The sequence below is a fragment of the Salvelinus sp. IW2-2015 genome, linkage group LG14, assembly GCF_002910315.2.
Source record: "Salvelinus sp. IW2-2015 linkage group LG14, ASM291031v2, whole genome shotgun sequence".
NCBI classification, from domain to species: domain Eukaryota; kingdom Metazoa; phylum Chordata; class Actinopteri; order Salmoniformes; family Salmonidae; genus Salvelinus; species Salvelinus sp. IW2-2015.
Window position 1 is genome coordinate 21,891,994 of NC_036854.1, and position 19,732 is coordinate 21,911,725.

At 41.1% G+C, this 19,732-nt stretch overlaps 1 protein-coding gene across 2 annotated transcripts; it reads left to right on the plus strand.

Moving 5' to 3' along the window:
• Positions 1–3,017: 3,017 nt before the first annotated feature.
• Positions 3,018–19,255, plus strand: lin9 (lin-9 DREAM MuvB core complex component). 2 transcript variants are annotated; one of them, XM_024000425.2, is made up of 15 exons: positions 3,018–3,094; positions 7,315–7,347; positions 9,518–9,603; positions 9,938–10,042; positions 10,289–10,419; positions 10,509–10,634; positions 10,925–11,082; positions 11,228–11,361; positions 11,649–11,774; positions 17,394–17,495; positions 17,582–17,662; positions 17,782–17,907; positions 18,205–18,387; positions 18,471–18,568; positions 18,727–19,255. In XM_024000425.2, the coding sequence occupies exons 1-15, from the start codon at positions 3,067–3,069 to the stop codon at positions 18,830–18,832; spliced, it is 1,623 nt and encodes a 540-aa protein (XP_023856193.1). In that variant the 5' UTR covers positions 3,018–3,066; the 3' UTR covers positions 18,833–19,255. The 2 variants fall into 2 exon arrangements, with proteins under 2 accessions (XP_023856193.1, XP_023856194.1); XM_024000426.2 differs by having other exon boundaries at positions 10,292–10,419.
• Positions 19,256–19,732: the final 477 nt, after the last annotated feature.

Here is a 19,732-nt window from a genome sequence, read left to right on the forward strand (position 1 = left end):
TTCAACGGGCATAATGAGATGTTTCCCAATGAGTCATTTCTCTTCACCCAGTCCACTTCATTCCAGCCAAAAGGTATTAGTTGGTATATCGGCACACCCTGTGAACACATACAAACCATGGATGACACTTTACTAGAACTTACTAGTAATAGAACTGTTAAGATAAATACTTTGTAGACTGTTCGTAAGGAGTCAATACTAAGTTTGACCTGTATAATATGCTTTGTTTTTTTCAGTCTCTCAATCTGTCTTTGTCAAGGTTGACCCTGTAAAAAATAGGTTTGTGCTGACAGCGTTTAGTCCACGTATTCTATAAATAAATGTTTGACTTGGAGTGGTGAGAGACTGTTGGTTTTGTTCTATCCACTGTATTTTTTTCCCACCGCTCAGAATAAAGCATTTTATTAATCTTACCTTCTTACAAATGGCAACTTTGAACTCCTGTATTTCCATTGTCTAAATTACAAATATTGTTGTGCAAAGCCAACCCATCACATGGCAGGCATTCTTGTCATTACTTGCTTTATGATGTCTGGAGTATTCATGTTGGGAACTAATTTGTCATAAAACACCCCCAGTTGGCCCACTTACTTCATTTGGGTGTGTCCTCTGAGCCCTGTGTTACAAAGGGGAGGGGGGCAGATTTGTTTTCTTCTGCTCGTTGCTCTGCTGCTAATAAAGGACTAGTAAAGGCCCAGTGCACTACTTTTGTGCATTTGTAACTTGAGTCTGATAATTATCTGTACAAAACAGTTAATCCGATAATTGTGGAATATAAAAATACTTGCTTTATATTTTCAAGTGTCTTGAAATTAACTTATTTCTATGTGAGAACTGAAATGGTCTGTTCATTCCTTTTCCATTTTAGTAGATACTCTTATCCAGAGCAACTTACAGTAGTGAATGCATAATGTCATACTTTTTCATATGGGTCCCCCCTTGGAATCAAACCCATAACCTTAGCATTGCAAGCACCATGCTCTACCAACTGAGCTACATCACAAACCATTTGATTGCTCAATTACTGTTTTTGCATAGGTTTTTTTCAGTGATGGAAAGCCTACAGGTACAAACCTAGATGACCAGGCAATGTACAATACAGTAATGTATTACATTAAGTGGTTTGTAAGGATGGAAAATTAATACTGCACAAAAAGTGTTTGTTTTCCATGTTATTTGATTAAAAAAWATATATATTGATGTGCATGTTTTGTGTCTTTGACCATAACTTTGCACCTTTTGATGTAAATGTTTGAGTACAGGGTTTTGTTATTTCTGTATTCCATTAGAATGACAGTTGCAGAGAAAGGGATGGGACAACGACTCTTTCAATTCCAACAACTGAATTCTGCAAGATACTGTTCTTAATTATACAAAGCATGCCAAAGCTGAGATGCTGAATTTTTTTTTTGCCTGCACTACTGACTTCTATATCGGTCCGCTAATACCAGTGGTGGAAAAAGTACCCAATTGTCATACTTGAGTAAAAGTATAGATACACTTTTACTTGAGTCATTTTCTATTAAGGTAAGTCAACCTGTAAAATACTACTTGAGTAAAAGTCAAAGTATTTGGTTCTAAATATACTTAAGTATCAAAAGTAAAAGTATAAATTATTTCAAATGACTTATATTAAGCAAAGCAGATGGCACCATTTTCTTGTTTTTAAAATGTACGGATAGCCAGGGGCACACTCCAACACTCAGACAAGTCCGCCAGTTCAGAGGCAGTAGGGATGACAAGGGATTTTCTTTTGATAAGTGTGTGAATTGGACCATTTTCCTGTCCTGCTAAGCATTCAAAATGTAACGTTTGGGTGTCAGGGAAAATGTAGGGAGTGAAAAGTGTGTTCTTTTTTTTAGGAATGTAGTAAAGTAAATGTTGCCCAAAACATAAATAATAATGTACAGATACCCCAAAAAACGACTTAAGTAGTTCTTTAAAGTATTTTTTACTTAAGTACTTTACACCACTGGCCAATACTAGTAAAGGCCTACTTTTGTGAAAAAWATATMTTTTTTTACGTTTTAATTTTTTTATTCTGATTTTTCAGGGGGTGCTGCAGCACCCTAAGCATCCCTACTTCCCACAGCTATGGTTGATGAGCTTCTGCATGGTCCAGTAACTCATGAAGCCCTCTCATGAATGTATTATTGTCTTGTCAAGGTTAATTATACAGGGATATCTATGGAGTTTTTTCCCCTTCAGACAGCATGTTTAAGGTTAGCTCTCGAGAACTCCAAGGGGGCTTACAGCCAGTTCCCCTCTAGGGTTCTCAGCTGAAGGTATGGACCACAGCTGGCTCCATGTGAACTACAATCTTGACGCTCTGTTTAACATTTAGAAACGTTATTAATCCTCACTTGCGATACAGTTTTGGAAACCTTTGGAACGTAACTTTTATATAAGCGAGAACAAATATTTCAAATACAAAGATAAACTTAGTGTACTTGTACGTAGTTTAGCAAAGTTGCACCAGGCCTTGTTTTGACACAGCATCGGCTACGATACATCCTCATCTTGCCCTCGTATTTCCATTCTACCATTCCATTCAATATTTCCTGGTGCAATTTTGATAAACTCCGTAAAGTAAGTGTATATTTTGTATTTAAAGAAAATATATATTGCTCATATGAGGTATATTTGCATTTTAACAGAGCATTTGGCCAGGGCCGGGCATTTGCCTCATGCAGCATAATAGCTATGTGGAATGAGTGTTAGAGTCATGTGCTGCCACGCAGTCGAGGGTGAACAGGGAGTACAGGAGGGGACTAAGCACGCACCCCTGAGGGCCCCAGTGTTGAGGGTCAGCATGGTGTATGTGTTGTTTCCTACCCTCACCCTCTACCATTTCCATTGGCTTAGATAACTAAATGCATGTATTTGATTGCTACCCAATTTAAGCATCCCTTTCCATAAACAGTTTACATGATAATAATAATGTACCTGTTTATTATCAAGGTGTTAACATAAATTCAGTCCATAAAAAATTGCCCCGCAGACATACTGTCCCAGAATGCATCTTGACAATATGGTCTTTGAAAAAAGCAGCGCGGCTAATTCAAGATGGCGGAGATGGACCAGCTAGACGAGAGTAAGTAACAACACGAATTTAACAAGACTTTTAAACTACCAATATAATTATGTGAGGAAATGTTTACTTTAGAACCTTGTATGTGTAACTGTTATTAACTGAATACTTGTCGCACTTTTTCCCTGAAGTGTTTGTAAACTCGTTTTCTAGACGCAAAAGCTAGTGAGCTAACGCTTGTTAGCAAGTTAGCTTGGGAAGCTAGCTGCTTACCGAGCTAACAAGCGTTAGCTCACATTAGTACGCCAGCTAGCTGCTCTAAAAATAATTAGACGATTGTCATTATGGCTAACTAAAGGTTAGCAGGCTTGTTGCCCGTTAGCTAACAACCCAGAATTCTAACGTTAGCTAGCTGAGCTTTGTTTGTTTACTTGATTTCTGAATATTTGTATCTAACTTACTTAGCTACATTTAGCTAACTGTTAGCGAGTTACATACATTAAACACTGTTCCCTAAAATAAATCATTCGTGTAGGTGTCTTGCTGTTTAAAAACAAATTGCCTATTCAGCAGTCTTATCTGTCAAGACACTGACAGAACAGCCCTCTAATGGGAGATGTGAGGGGTCATACTGYCGGCTAGCTGTCATATTTTTCTGGTAACTGTTCTAGCCACAATAACTGCCAATTTCCTAGGTATATAACAAACATCGATTGTAGAGAGTTGAAATATGAAAACTGTCCGACCACCTGCTATTCTTTCTATTTGTACCTAGCTAACTACCTTTGTCTAACAAAGTAGCCTTTCTCAATAATTGACCTTGGGTTATTGGGTTAATAGAGATTAAATTCTCTCCAATGAGCATTGTTTTGTCACAACACTTTTAGTATTTGCATATACAGATGCCCCTGGGCTATATGGGGACTGCTGACTGGAGCTCATCTCCTCCTCACTATGACACACCACATTTTGGATTTTCACAAATATGACATTTTATTTGACCTATGGGTTTTCTTATATAGTGCCTGTAGAAAGCCTACACCCCCTGCCCCCCTTTCAAAATAAAATGTTCACCTTTTGTTGAATTATAGCTTGAAAAAAATACATTTCCACCCCCATTGATCTACACATCCTACCACACAACTTCCAAGTGAGAGAAATATCCTGGAATGTTTTAGAAAATCAAACTCATAGATGGGTTGAATCTTAAATTAGCTCAGGTGTAACCAATCACCTTCAAAATCGCACACCAAGTTAATTAGCCTCTACCTGTGTTAAATTGTAGTTATTCATGTGATTTCAGGATGATTTCAGGATAAATTCAGCAGTTCCTGTATGTTCCCTCTGCTGGGTTGGACATTGCAGAGCAAACACTTAACCATGAGCACCAATGAGCTTTGAAAAGAACTCCAGGACAAAGTTGTAGAAAGGCACAGATCAGGGGATGGGTATAAAAATATCAAAAAAGTCCTAAAAAATATCCCTTGGAGCACGGTCGAGATGATTTTATTAAGTGGAAGGTGTATGGCATCGCCAAGACCCTACCTAGATCAGGCTTTCCTTCTAAACTGGATGACTGAGCAAGTAGGAGACTGGTCAGAGAGGCTGCCAAGAGTCCAAAGGCAACTTTGAAAGAGCTACAGGCTTTTATGGCAAAAAACTGGTCAAAGTCTGTAAAAAAAAAAAGGGAAAGGGGATACCCTAGTCAGTTGCATAATGCATTCAACCGAAATGTGTTGAACACAATTTAACCTAACTCCTCTGAATCAGAGAGGCGCGGGGTGGCAAGAATGAAGCCATTACTCAAGAAAGCCCACCTTGAATCCTGTTTTCAAATCAAATTTATTTATAAAGCCCTTCTTACATCAGCTGATATATCAAAGTGCTGTACAGAAACCCAGCCTAAAACCCCAAACAGCAAGCAATGCAGGTGTCGAAGCACGGTGGCTAGGAAAAACTCCCTAGAAAGGCCGGAACCAGGCTATGAGGGGTGGCCAGTCCTATTCTGGCTGTGCCGGGTGGAGATTATAACAGAACATGGCCAAGATGTTCATAGGTGACCAGCAGGGTCAAATAATAATAATCACAGTGGATTAGAGGTTGACCGATTTGTGATTTTTTTTTCTTTTTTTTCCGCCAATACCGATTATTGGAGAACCAAAAAAAGCCGATACCAATTAATCGGCCGATTTAAAAAAAATATAAAAAAAAAATAATAATACTAATAATAATAAACAATTATTTGTAATAATGACAATTACAACAATACTGAATGAACACTTATTTTAACTTAATATAATACATCAATAAAATCAATTTAGCCTCAAATAAATAATCATAAATGTTCAAATTGGTTTAAAAAATGCAAAAACAAATTGTTGGAGAAGAAAGTAAAAGTGCAATATGTGCCATGTAAAAAAGCTAACGTTTAAGTTCCTTGCTCAGAACATATGAAAGCTGGTGGTTCCTTTTAACATGAGTCTTCAATATTCCCAGGTAAGAAGTTTTAGGTTGTAGGAATTATAGGACTATTTCTCTCTCTACCATTTGTATTTCATATACCTTTGACTATTGGATGTTCTTATAGGCACTTTAGTATATAATAATACAATATAAATACATATATATATWTTTTTTTAATCGTCCGATTAATCTGTATCGGCTTTTTTGTCCTCCAATAATCGGTATCGGCGTTGAAAAATCATAATCGGTCGACCTCTAATCTCTACCGCTCCTGCTGTCTCTAGAGAGTTGAAAACAGCAGGTCTGGGACAGGTAGCACGTCCGGTGAACAGGTCAGGGTTCCATAGCTGCAGGCAGAGCAGTTGAAACTGGAGCAGCAGCACGGCCAGGTGGACTGGGGACAGCAAGGAGTCATCAGGCCAGATAGTCCTGAGGCATGGTCCTAGGGCTCAGGTCCTCTGAAAGAAAGAGAGAGTTAGAGAGAGCATACTTAAATTCACACCGGATAAGACAGGAGAAATACTCCAGATATAACAGACTTGGCCTAGCCCCCCGACACAAACTACTGCAGCATAAATACTGGCGGCTGAGACAGGAGTGGTCGGGAGACACTGTGGCCCCATCTGACGATAGGGCCAAACAGGCAGGATATAACCCCACCCACTTTGCCAAAGCACAGCCCCCACACCACTAGAGGGATGTCAAAGTGTTGTGGTCTGACGAAACTACAATTGAAATGCAAAGCGTTACGTTTATCAGGATGAAAGGAAAAATGAATCGAGCGATGTACAGAAAAGTCCTTGAGGGAAAACCTGCTGCCATCCGCAATAAAGTTGAAACTGGGATGGAAGTTCACCTTTTCAGCATGACATCACAATGACCCGATGCACACAGCCAAAGCTACGGTGGAATAAAAAGGTCAGCTAGAATTCTTCTGGGAATGGATTCTACAAAGTATGACTTTCAAATGTTTCTCAGTTGGTATCAAGGGACCTAAAGTGTGGCAGAAATGTTTCCCACGTGATTACACCATCGCTACCAGCCTGTACCGTCGACACCATTTAGGATGGGGCCATGGACTCATGCTGCTTATGCCAAATCCTGCCATCAGCATGACTCAACGGGATTCGTTGGCCCAGGCAATGTTTTTCCACTCCTCAATTGTGTTGATCATGTGCCCACTTGAGCCGCTTCTAGTTTTTAGCTGATAGGAATGAAACCCGGTATGGTTTTCTGCTGCAATAGCCATCCGGGACAAGGAAGGATGAGTTGTGCGTTCTGAGATGCCATACTGCGCCGTTATATGCCTGTTTGTCGCCCGCCTGTTAGCTTGCAAGATTATTGCCCTTCTCCTTCAACCTTGCTCATCAACATGCTGTTTTCGTCCACAAGACTGCCGCTGACTGGCGTTTTTTTTGATTGTCGCACCATTCTCGGTAAACTCTAGACACTGTCGTGCGTGAAAGCCCGGAGGCCAGCCATTTCTGAGATACTGGCGCACCTGCCACTGACCACCATACACGCTCAGTCTCTTAAGTCACTCGGTTTGCCCATTGTAACAGGCATCCAGTTACTGTTTGGTTGAACATCTGCCTGCTGTATATAGCAAGCCATGGTCACCTGACTCACTGTCTGTAGGAGTGAACCATTTTTGTGACTGGGGTGTACCTAATAATAAATCCAAAATCATGAATGAAGTCACTCAAGCCTCAAACCCCATCAAATGAGAGAAAGGATGAATAGGAATGCAGGATTTTTTTAAAGTGGAGGACAAATTCCATGACAGTCTAGGATAATTCCCCCTCTTCTCTTGATTGCAGGCTCTTCAGCAGAGGCGCTAGTCAGTCTGAAAGGTACTGTAGCTTAACACATTGCATTTATTATCCCTGTCTGTGCATTTATTATCCCTGTCTGTGTATGTAACCTATGTATTGCATATAGTGCATGCCCATGTTGACTGTGTTTTTCCCAAAAGGTTGGAGATGTCAGTCCCTCATTGGATTAGGAGTCTTTAAAAGTCTAATTACAAGCTTAAAAATGCAATACACAGGTGATGTCAGACTCGGAACTAAGCCCATTTGAACTCTTAATTTGTCAATTGTGATAGTCTTAGACCATCAATGCGCTTTATTCACTGATGTCATTGTGTGATGTGGTAAGTATGTAGTTCTAAGTAGTTAACTCTCCTGTCCTGTAAGACTACTGATTGTAGAAGACTTAATAGGAGAAAACAATAATATGGAGACCAGTCCTTTCACCTATGGCAGGGCTTGACATTAACTTTTTTTAGCCATTAGTCCTTTGGACAAGTAGGACTGATTTTAGTTTTTTACTTGTCCGAAACCTCAAGTCACACCATGGGCCAAAAATGTGACAGAAAATGGTGTTGTATGATACAAGGAACCACTTCACAATAACATTCATTATTATTGACAATGGAAGGCTGCTGGTCTCTGATCCCATGTATAATACAGTATCTCCTGGTTATGTGGTCTTGAGCAAGGCGCTTAACCCCCCCATAAAATACTGCACTGATAATCTGTCAACTCTCCATCTGGAGAGCTACCAGGTGTGCAGGCTTTGGCTCCAACCCTACTCAAACACACCAGTCAGCTTATCAAAGTCCTGTTGAGCAGCTGATTAAAAACATTTTTACAATATGTTTTTTTCTAGCAGGGTTGGCGTAAAAGCCTGCACACCCAGTAGCTCTCCTGGAATCTCCTGGAGGATGGTTGGCCACCCTGCAACATTACTTTTTATGTATTTAATAAAATAATTCCCTCATTCAATGAACCAGGGATCAAATGGCTATGGTGGGCGAGGAAGCGAACTGAGATGTTTATCTATTTGTAAGGTTAAAATGTTCAGTGTTCAGGGAAGATATTGACAGCATAGGAGTTACTTGTCAATAGAGTTGGGCACTATCCATACCTTCATACCGTGCCTTTTGCCACCCTGGGATATACGTTATTAATGGTAGTAATACCATAGGGGTGCTATTTTTGTATATTTTTTCAAATGTAAAAAAAAAAAAGACCCAAAAAGGTCACTTAACCGTATTTTTACAAAATGCTAACAAGTAACGTTACTTAGGAATCCCCATAGCGGATGCTATGTAAATACAGAAGTCCAGAGGACTTATGAATAAATGTGGGGCATTTTAAGCCCTGTACAATACTTTGGCAGAATTACATGCCCAGTATTGAATAGAGGAGAATCACAGCCAATTTTGAGCGCTTGAGGAACAGTTTTACAACTGGAGTAAGAAGCAATGGTTTCATCAACTGTGCCGTTTGCGGATATACAAGAGTGCCGGTGGAAAGTTATTTTAGGATATCGGACATGACAATGACATCGATACATACTAATAGTTAACTAGTGAGAACCAACTATACAATGTTTTGAATTGGCCATTAGTTGAGTCTGTCATTATTTTACCTGCTACACAAATGGCTCTCCCTCTCCTCTGGCAACTGCCCACTGGCGCACACCAGGATTTTCATTGCTGACCAAAAATGTGCTATAACTGGGCAAATAACTCACTAATTAGCAATGGATATCAACAAATGTGCACACACTTTGATCTCAAACGCATCTCGCGACTGCATGATTGAAAGACCGCCCATGCCTGTCAATGTAGGGAGGCCTACAGTAATTATGCTCCGATGCAATTTGCAGAGATTGGGAGGGCAGTGTGCAACACATTGCTTCCAGAGGATACTGATCCAATTCTGATTGAAGTAGCCACATGTCATTTTTTTCACGTTTTTTTGTTGCGTGATTTGGAATTTTTACTTGTCCATTTGGACAACCATATTGCATTGTTTTTGTCTGACAATTTAATAACTTTTCCTGGCCAAGGGGACAAGTGTTAATTTTGAGCCCTGTATGGTCATGAAGTAAGGATACTAGGAAAGGAAGATATTTCTGAGTTTTGTGAAATAGACAATGAGAGAGCAGTGGTGATTTGTAAGATGCAAGTTTAATCTATTTTTGATAACGCCACATTTTGTGCATCTCCAGAGGGCAGTCTGTCAAATACTTTGAATGAGAAGCAAACAAAAGCTCACAACACGAGAGGAAGACACACCTTGGTGTCCATGGAAACGGTGAGATGGCCAATCTAGCCCTTCATCACATCTATCCTTTGAAACTCAATGTCTCCTATTGATTTATCTGGTGATTCAATCACTGTTAATTAAGTGGACACTGATACTCTTATCAGCACTTCCCATGAACAGTTTGTCCAAGTTACCCTCAATGTTCTGATTTGCACAATCAGTTCTACCTTGACACTTCATTTTTGTTCTAAACAAATCAGTGCCCCTGTTTCATCATAGATGGGGTAGGTGTGTGCCATAAGCAATACTATCTGCACATTTTGAGAAACATTTTTATTAAGCATTGACATTATTCTCACCGATATGCTGTCCCTCTGTCTAGCCCACACGGAGCTCCAAGAGGAGCAGACTGTTCAGAGAGGAGGAGGAGCAGCGCCTCCCATCCAGATCCCCTAGAAGGAGCCAGAGGGTCACCTCTGTACCCCAGGTATAGCTCCGGCTCACACAGCTGGGCAAAGCAAACCCTGTTGCTTCTGTAAAATAAATGCCTTCCTTTTGGCCAGCATCGTTGTCCTATCCCCCTCTTTGCAAATACACTGCTTTCTTTCAACCCAGAGGTGACAGCATTGCCTCCTATAGATCAACTTCTAATGCTCAGGATAACCCAGATGTGCTTTTGTAAACTATTTGGTGACTTCATTATTGTTAATTTGTTTTGATTGTTTTCTTTCAGAAGTTTGCTAATGTGACGACCCCAGATAAGAAAGTGTCTCAGAGAATCGGGCTGAGGTTGAGAAACCTTCTCAAGCTTCCTAAAGCACACAAATGGTGCATCTACGAGTGGTTCTATTCTAACATAGACGGGTAAGCTACACTACCACGACAGCTGTATAACTTACACACACTCCCAGTGTGTAATTCCTTTGACCTCTGACACCTTTTCCTCCACCCAGACCGTTATTTGAAGGTGACAATGACTTCTGCCTGTGCCTGAAAGAATCCTTCCCCAACCTGAAGACCAGGAAGTTGACCCGTGTGGAGTGGGGTACAATCAGGAGACTGATGGGGAAACCCAGACGGTATTGTTCATTATTACAGCACATTCTCTTTTTAAAGACTGACCTTCCAAATCTGGTTTGCATTTATTTATTTTTCTGTTTCCTTTTGAAGTGAATAGATTGTCCCCATGAATATCCCTTTGTTTTTAATTATTTCGAGACACCAATGATACACATCTTATGGACACCATGGATTCTCAGGGAAATATCCTGGAATGTTAATTAAAGAAACCTTCCTTGGTTGTCTTTCACGCACACCAAGTATACCAACTTTTTGTGTCTAATTGACTTAGTTAAATGTTCCCCTTTAGGTGTTCGTCTGCGTTCTTTGCTGAGGAGCGGACTGCGCTGAGACAGAAGAGGCAGAAGATGCGTATGCTGCAGCAGAGGAAGTTTTTCGACGTGGCACACTGCAAAGACCTCCCCGACGAGATCCCCTTGCCGCTCGTCATAGGAACCAAAGTCACCGGTAAAACACTGTAGTGATGGCAACCAAAATGACTTGTTAAATACCAGCAGCCCCTACCCTAAAAGTAGCTATCAGCAAACCTGTAGTCATAGCACCCAAAGTCCCCTTTTAAAGCTCCAGATTAGATGGATTCTGTGTGTTCCAGCTCGTCTTAGGGGAGTCCATGACGGCCTGTTCACTGGGCAGATCGATGCCGTGGATACGGGCGCTGCCACTTACCGTGTGACCTTTGACCGGAATGGGCTGGGCACACACACCGTGCCTGATTACGAAGTGCTGGTACGCCTGGTCTTCATTACTCATTCAGCATTGACATGTTAGAATGAGGGATTCTGACCTCGGCAAACATCAAACACACAGAGAAACCGGAGTCTGTCCATTACCAGCAGTGCTGTTATCAACTTAAAAAGCAAAACATTTAGAAAAATCCTTCAATCACACACATGCTACATGGAAATCAGTAGGAATTCACAAGGGAACAAGAAAAAGACGATGCCAATAAATTACTTCCTGCTGTATTACCAACGATATGGTTGATTTAATTATGTTGCTTTTTCCCCCTCCAGAGTAATGAGCCCAACGAGACCATGCCCATCTCAACCTTCGCACAGAAACTGAGACCCTCCCGCTTCCAGAACTTCATGACCCCTCCCAGAGTGACCTACCCCTCTGCCACCACACCAGTCCTCATGGTAAGAAGGAAATGGTGCACATTGTACAGCACCAGTCAAAATTTGACACACCTACTCAATACAGGGTTTTTCTTTATTTTTACTATTTTCTACATTATAGAATAGTGAAGACATCAAAACTATGAAATAATACATATGGAATACTTTAGTAACCAAAAAAGTGTYWAACAAATCAAAATATTTTATTTGAGATTCTTCAAATAGCCACCCTTTGCCTTGATGACAGATTTTCACACTCTTGGCATTCTCTCAACTAGCTTCATGCAGGGATACAAACTAGTCACCTTTCGGTGAAGTTCGCCTCAAAATAGGTGACCTACGTGATTCGTGTAGATCCGATGAGAAAAGTTTGTGCGGGGGTGCTTTGGATCACTACTGGCTGTAAGCGAACGAGTGATTCGCCTTTGGAGCAATACTGGCTGTATCCAAGGTTCAGCCAATCGTTCACATAACAATAGAATGCAGCACGCTACTGCGTGAGAGACGCGACAACCAATGTGCTAGTTACGGCATCAGCGCACGCTGAAAGAGCGGAGAGTGGAATGGCAATTTACCAGCTACAGCAGCGCTTCCCCTGAACGATAAGAGGTAGGTGAGAAGCCTGACCACCGAGATGGGGAGTGAGAAGGTGATGAACCGTACTTCATTCGCTGTAACCGAAAAACACCTGGCATTTGGAAAGTTTGAGCTGAGGGAGAAAGTGTGGCGGAACAAGTATTGTTTAGAGGGGAAAGAAACGCACACCTATTTAGGTGAGGTGATGGCTAGCGGAGTGGAACGCTTAAAAAAAATAAAGGAGAGCCGCACACTAGGAGCTCAGATGCAAATATATTTATGTCCAGCGTTTCGACAGACAAGCTGTCATCATCAGGGTATAATGAAAAACACTGCGGGATGACTCATTTATATAGTGTCAAAAGACACACAGGTGTCTAATCATGGCCGGGTGTGGTCTGATATCATTGGTTAATTCTCATATTGAAATAGCATACAAAAAACAAATGGACAGCGTACGATCATAGATACAATTTGGCTATATACGCCTACAAACATTTACAATAGCAAAATCACAAGAATGACTTCAGATCAAAGTCTACGTGGAGACTGAAGGGAGCAAGGGTCTTTAAATTAAAGATCCAAGCAGCCTCTCGTTTTAACAATAAATTGTCGAGGTCACCCCCTTTCCTAGGGAGGGTGACATGATCGATGCCAATATAACGTAGAGACGAAATCGAGTGGTTTTCTTCCAAAAAGTGGGCCGCAACTGGGTAAGTAGAGTTTTTGCAACGAATGGTGCTACGATGCTCCGAGATATGTACTTTTAATTCGCGCTTTGTTTTACCCACATAATTTTTACCACAAGGACAAGTTATAAGATAAATAACTACCTTAGTGGAGCACGTTATTACACCTTTGATTGGGATTTGTTTCCCTGTTTGGGGGTGTTTGAAGTATCTACATTTATAAGTGTCATTACATTGAGCACAGCCATTACACTCAGTCAAATACTTTCTATCGAACAAACTGCACGTCAGGATAGGCAACTGAAATTAATAACTAATGTATGTGAGTTATGTTAAACAGAGGAGGGAGTAAAATGTAGGCTGGGGGAGATTTTCGGCCCAACACGTTCCTCAAGTTATAACGTGTTAGTTGCATACTGGACCCTGGCAATATGTATGAAATTTGGTCATGTTAGCGAACTATCTGTAAACTGTTTTCCCTCTACAGTATGTGGTTAATTTTCAGAATTAGAGAATTTGGTGAAAATGAGGCGTTGCTTGTGGATTCAGTGATGAAGTGGAGCTGGAGCTGGGCCTGGCTTAAGCTGGATGCCACTATAGAGTTGAATGGAACACCAAACACTTTCCCTCTTTCTCACTTTGTCAATACAGTGGATAAAAAGGGTATGCCAGGTGTACTCTCTGCCTGAAAGACATTAATTATGCCAACAAAGGGTATCTTGCTCTCTGGCACATTGTAGAATAAAGTCCAAAGGCAGAAAGTGTACGATGTAATGTGCATTGTAGCCCAAATATGTTTTTGTTGTGTTGAACTTGACAGTAACACTGTGAGGGGGGATTATTAAATGTTTTACTCTGTGAACATTATTTTTGCACACATGTAGCCTTGTGCACTTGATCGACATCTACTATAGTGGCAACTATAATAGAGCAAAAATAGAATGCCTGGATAATTTCTACTTTAAGATATTTTTTTTCACAAGTGCAATATTTAGGTGTGTGGTCACAAGCGTTCTATTATAAAGGCTGTCATGGCTAACTGCAATATTAGTGTATTGTTTTTTTCTCAAGACTTGAGTGTCATTTGCAGTCTAGGCAACAAATAACATTGGATTGCTTTCTTTAAAAACAATGTAGCTGTGAGTTAGGTTCACGTTAACCACTTTATTTTACACACAGACTGATCATGTAGATCCTATTCTTTGTTGTTTAATTAGTTAACCTGCATTTCACCCTAGCAGAGATGATTATTATTWTTTTTTTTTGCATGTTTCAGTACAACAACAAAAAGTTGCCTTTTTGGGCCCTCACCAGTTTGCATCCCTGTTCATGAGGTTGTTGGAATGCATTTCAATTAATAGGTGTGCCTTTTAAAAGTTAATTTGTGGAATTTCTTCCCTTAATGAGTTTGATCCAATCAGTTGTTGTGACAAGGTAGGGGTGGTATACATAAGACAGCCCTATTTGGTAAAAGACCAAATCCATATTATGGCAAGAACAGTTCAAATAAGCAAAGAGAAATGACATTCCATCTTTACTTTAAGACATGAAGGTCAGTCAATCTGGAAAATGTCAAGAACTTTGAATATTTCTTCCAGTGCTGTCTCAAAAACCAATCAAGCGCTATGATGAAACTGGCTCTCATGAGGACCGCCACAGGAAAGGAAGACCCCGAGTTACCTCTGCTGCAGAGGAGAGTTACTAGACTCAGAAATTGATAAACGCTTCACAGAGTTCAAGTAACAGACACATCTCAACATCAACTGTTCAAAGGAGACTGTGTGAATCAGGCCTTCATGGTTGAATTGCTGCGAAGAAACCACTAGTAAAGGACAGAAATAAGAAGATACTTGCTTGGTCCAAGAAACACAAGCAATTTACATTAGACGGGTAGAAAGTTATCCTTGGGTCTGGAGTCCAAATTTGACATTTTTGGTTCCAACCACCATGGCTTCGTGAGACGTGGTGTGGGTGAACGGATGATCTCCATGTGTATTTCCCACCGTAAAGCATGGAGGAGGAGATGTTATGGTGTGGGGGTGCTTTGCTGGTGACACTGTGATTTTATTTAGAATTCAAGGCACACTTAACCAGCATGGCTCCAAAGCATTCTGCAGCAATACGCCATCCCATCTGGTTTGCGCTTAGTGGGACTATTATTTGTTTTTCAACAGGACAATGACCCAACACACCTCCAGGCAATGTAAGGGCTATTTGCCCAAGAATGAAGGTGATGGAGTGCTGTATCAGATGACATGGCCTCCACAATCACCTGGCCTCAACCAAATTGAGATGGTTTGGGATGAGTTGGACTGCAGAGTGAAGGAAAAGCAGCCAACAAGTGCGTAGCATATGTGGGAACTCCTTCAAGACTGTTGGAAAAGCATTCCTCGTGAAGCTGGTTGAGAGTGCAAAGCAGTCATCAAGGAAACGGGTAGATACTTTGAAGAATATAAAATATATTTTGATTTGGTCATGGGTGAACCTCAGCCACGCTCAAGGTCCTTAACGATATAACTGCCATCGATAAGAGACCCTTACTGTGCAGCCGTATTCATCGACCTGCCTAAGGCTTTCGACTCTGTCAATCACAACAATCTTATTGGCAGACTCAACAGCCTTGGTTTCTTAAATGATTGTCTTGCCTGGTTCACCAACTACTTCTCAGACAGAGTTCAGTGTGTCAAATCGGAGGGCCTGTTGTCCGGACCTCTGGCAGTCTCTATGGGGGTGCCACAGGGTTCATTTCTTGGGCCGACTCTCTTCTCTGTATACATCAATGATGTCGCTCTTGCTGCTGGTGATTCTTTGATCCACCTCTACGCAGACGACACCATTCTGTACACCTCTGGCCCTTCTTTGGACACTGTTAACTAACCTCCAGACAAACTTCAATGCCATACAACTCTCCTTCCGTGGCCTCCAACTGCTCTTAAATGCAAGTAAAACTAAATGCATGCTCTTCAACCGATCGCTGCCCGCCCGTCCAGCATCACTACTCTGGACAGTTCTGACTTAGAGTATGTGGACAACTACAAATACCTAGGTGTCTGGTTAGACTAAACTCTCCTTCCAGACTAACGTTAAACATCTCCAATCCAAAATTAAATCTAGAATCGGCTTCCTATTTCGCAACAAAGCATCCTTCACTCATGCTGCCAAACATACCCTCGTAAAACTGACTATCCTACCGATCCTTGACTTCGGCTATGTCATCTATAAAATAGCCTCCAACACTCTACTCAACAAATTGGATGCGGTCTATCACAGTGCCATCCGTTTTGACACCAAAGCCCCATATACTACCCACCACTGCGACCTGTATGCTCTCGTTGGCTGGCCCTCGCTTCATACTCGTCACCAAACCCACTGGCTCCAGTTCATCTACAAGTCTATGCTAGGTAAAGCCCTGCCTTATCTCAGCTCACTGGTCACCATAGCAGCACCCACCCGTAGCATGCGCTCCAGCAGGTATATCTCACTGGTCACACCCAAAGCCAATTCCTTTGGCCGCCTTTCCTTCCAGTTCTCTGCTGCCAATGACTGGAACGAACTGCAAAAAACACTGAGGCTGGAGACTCATATCTCCCTCACTAGCTTTAAGCACCAGCTGTCAGAGCAGATCACTGCACCTGTACATAGCCCATCCAACTACCTCATCCCCATATTGTATTTATTTATCTTGCTCCTTTGCACCCCAGTATCTCTACTTGCACATTCATCTTCTGCACATTCTACCATTCGTGTTTAATTGCTATATTGTAATTACTTCGCCACCATGGCCTATTTATTGCCTTACCTCTCTTATCCTACCTCATTTGCACATGCTGTATATAGACTTTTTCTACTGTATTATTGATTGTATGTTTGTTTATTCCATGTGTAACTCTGTATGTGTCGAACTGCTTTGCTTTATCTTGGCCAGATCGCAGTTACAAATGAGAACTTGTTCTCAACTAGCCTACCTGGTTTAAATAAAGGTTAAATAAAAAATGTAATACTTTTGACTTCGTTAAATACTTTTTTTGGTTACTACATGATTCCATATGTGTTATTTCATAGTTTGATGTCTTCACTATTATTCTACAATGTAGAAAATAGTAAAAATAAAGAAAAACCCTTGAATGAGTAGGTGTCAACTTTTGACTGGTACTATAGTTTCATCACTTCTAATCATTCATTTCTGAATGATGTAATCTGGGATACTGGTTAGGTATTGTCTTTACAGTGTTATTTGTGATAATTTGAGATCACTGTGAATGGTACATGTACTTCAATTGCTATAACATGATTATGACTGACCCTTTGTCTCTCAATTGAATTCAATATTGCTTTGCTTATTTGCCATTGGAATTTACACATATTCCTGTGACAGGACAATGATCCCCTCATCAGCCAGTCTCCATGGAAAAACAAACTCCCTGGAGCGGACGGGGACACGCTTGGAGGGTTCCCTGTCAAGTTCCTCGTCCAAGTGGTCAGTCTTCCTGTCTTGGCTCTGCTTCTAGGATAATATAGCATAATGTGAAGGTAAATGTCCCACTAAGAATCTCTCCCTCCTAGACGAGGCTCTCCAAGATCCTCATGATCAAGAAAGAACACGTCAAGCACTTAAAGGATATGAACGCAGAAGCTGAAAAACTGGTAGAGTCCCAGAAAATACTAAAACCGTATTATGACAGCATATGTTCCTAACAGTGTATTCCATCATAGAAATTGTAAATATATACAACTTAACATTAAATTGTGTTGTGTGTTTGTAGAAGTCGTGCTCGATGCCTATAGGCCTAGAGTTCCAGAAGCGTTATGCCACCACAGTACTGGAGCTGGAGCAGCTCAATAAAGACCTGAACAAGGTGCTGCACGAGGTCCAGCAGTTCTGCTACGAGGTGAGGACACACTGGCACATCTTTCGGTCTTATCTCAGTAAAAGGGCTATATTTGATTTTCTTGCAGCTAGACGTGTAACAGATCGCCTTACCTCCTAGGAGTGTACTTAGCAAGAAGACATGAGACGAGCAAAACATCACCAATAGTCGTTTTTAGATTATCATCAATGAAGGGTGTCTAATGACTCTATACCGATAAATTGCATATTTTGGTTCCAAAGCTTAAATGAGCATCTTTCTCTTTGGCTGGTCCCAGAACAGTTTATACAAGAATGTATGTCCCTCTGTCCTCTCCAGCTGGCCCCAGATCAGGGCATGGCTCCTGTGGACCGGCCCACAGAGCTGCGTCAGCGCTGTGAGGAGGAGGCCAAGGAGATGGTGCAGCAGACCAACACCCTCCGTGACGACCAGCAGTGCGTCTCCAACGCCAGCCTCACACACCTCATCTCAGGCCTCACTGCCTTACTGCTGCAGATCAAGGTTAGTGTATGGTGCGCGCACACAGCATCACAGCACTACTCAATTTATTTGTTTGCCTGAGCATGTATTTGTTTGTGTTCCAGTGTCTGGCTGAGGGAGGAGACCTGAACTCCTTTGAATTTAAATCGCTCACTGACTCTCTGAATGACATAAAGAGCTCAATAGACCCCTCCAACCTCAGGTGAGTGCCTCTACAGTTCACATCCATTCTGCCCAATATTTCATCCTATTTAGTGCTATGAGGGGAGATGGATGACTGTGATGGAAGACTTCAGAGGAAGGGATAGAAGATGGTGGGTGCATGTTCACCTGGTCTTAATGTTTGTCCTGCCTGTGCAGTTGCTTCCAGAACAACGTAGAGATTCACGTAGCCCACATCCAGAGTGGTCTGAGTCAGCTGGGAAACCTACACGCCTTTGCAGCCAACAACACCAACACGGTCTGAACACACACAAAGAGAGCGGCCTGGTCAGCATCAACTAAGTGGAACATGCACACTATCTCGAGTGACTGAAAGAAGAGGTCGGTGTGTGGCTCCCCTGACTTTCAAACAAAAAGCCCCCACTGAAATGATCTGGCTCAACATGTAGGCTGTTTCTGAGGAAATATCCTTACTTTTCTCACAGCTGTTTGATTTTATTGTATATATGTCTTTGAAAATGRCTTGTTTACTGTATTGAACACAGACAAAATGTCATGTCAAACCGACCCTAGTCTATAGACTAGACTTTGGTCACTGCAAGAATTCACAACCCAATTTCTGTTGTAGATTTATTCTATGGTCTCATGTGCCAAACAGTACTTCAGCAGTTTCTATTATAATCCATATTTATTTTTAAGAGTTGGTGATAAAACAAGATTTACCATTTGGAGCTTCCCTTTGTGAGTCAATGTTTTGTGTTCCTTTACTCCACTGGTAGTAAGCACAGGGTAGGCTAAAGAATGTTTTGTAAAATTGTTTATTGTAGATATTTGTACAATACCTTTGAGTACTCTGATTTATCGTTAACATTTCTGTAACATACTCGGAGATGGCTTTTGTAATTGTGTGCACTGAAGAGATTTTTGTATTTTTGTAAAATGATAATTCTGGTTTTTGATGCAGTTGACGCAAATTGATTGGCAGCCTCGAATGGGGTATTGTTGAAGCATCAGACCGACATGTAACCTAAATTCAAACAATACTAAGGTGATAAATGTTTGTTTCCAGAATTTCTCCAGTTCACCTTTGTTTTGTAAATCTGTATATGGGAATTTGTAAATATTCCTTGCTCTCATTTTATATTAAACACATAGCCAAGAAAACTCATGATTTTGTGACAATTGATACGGATCAGTGAGGGAA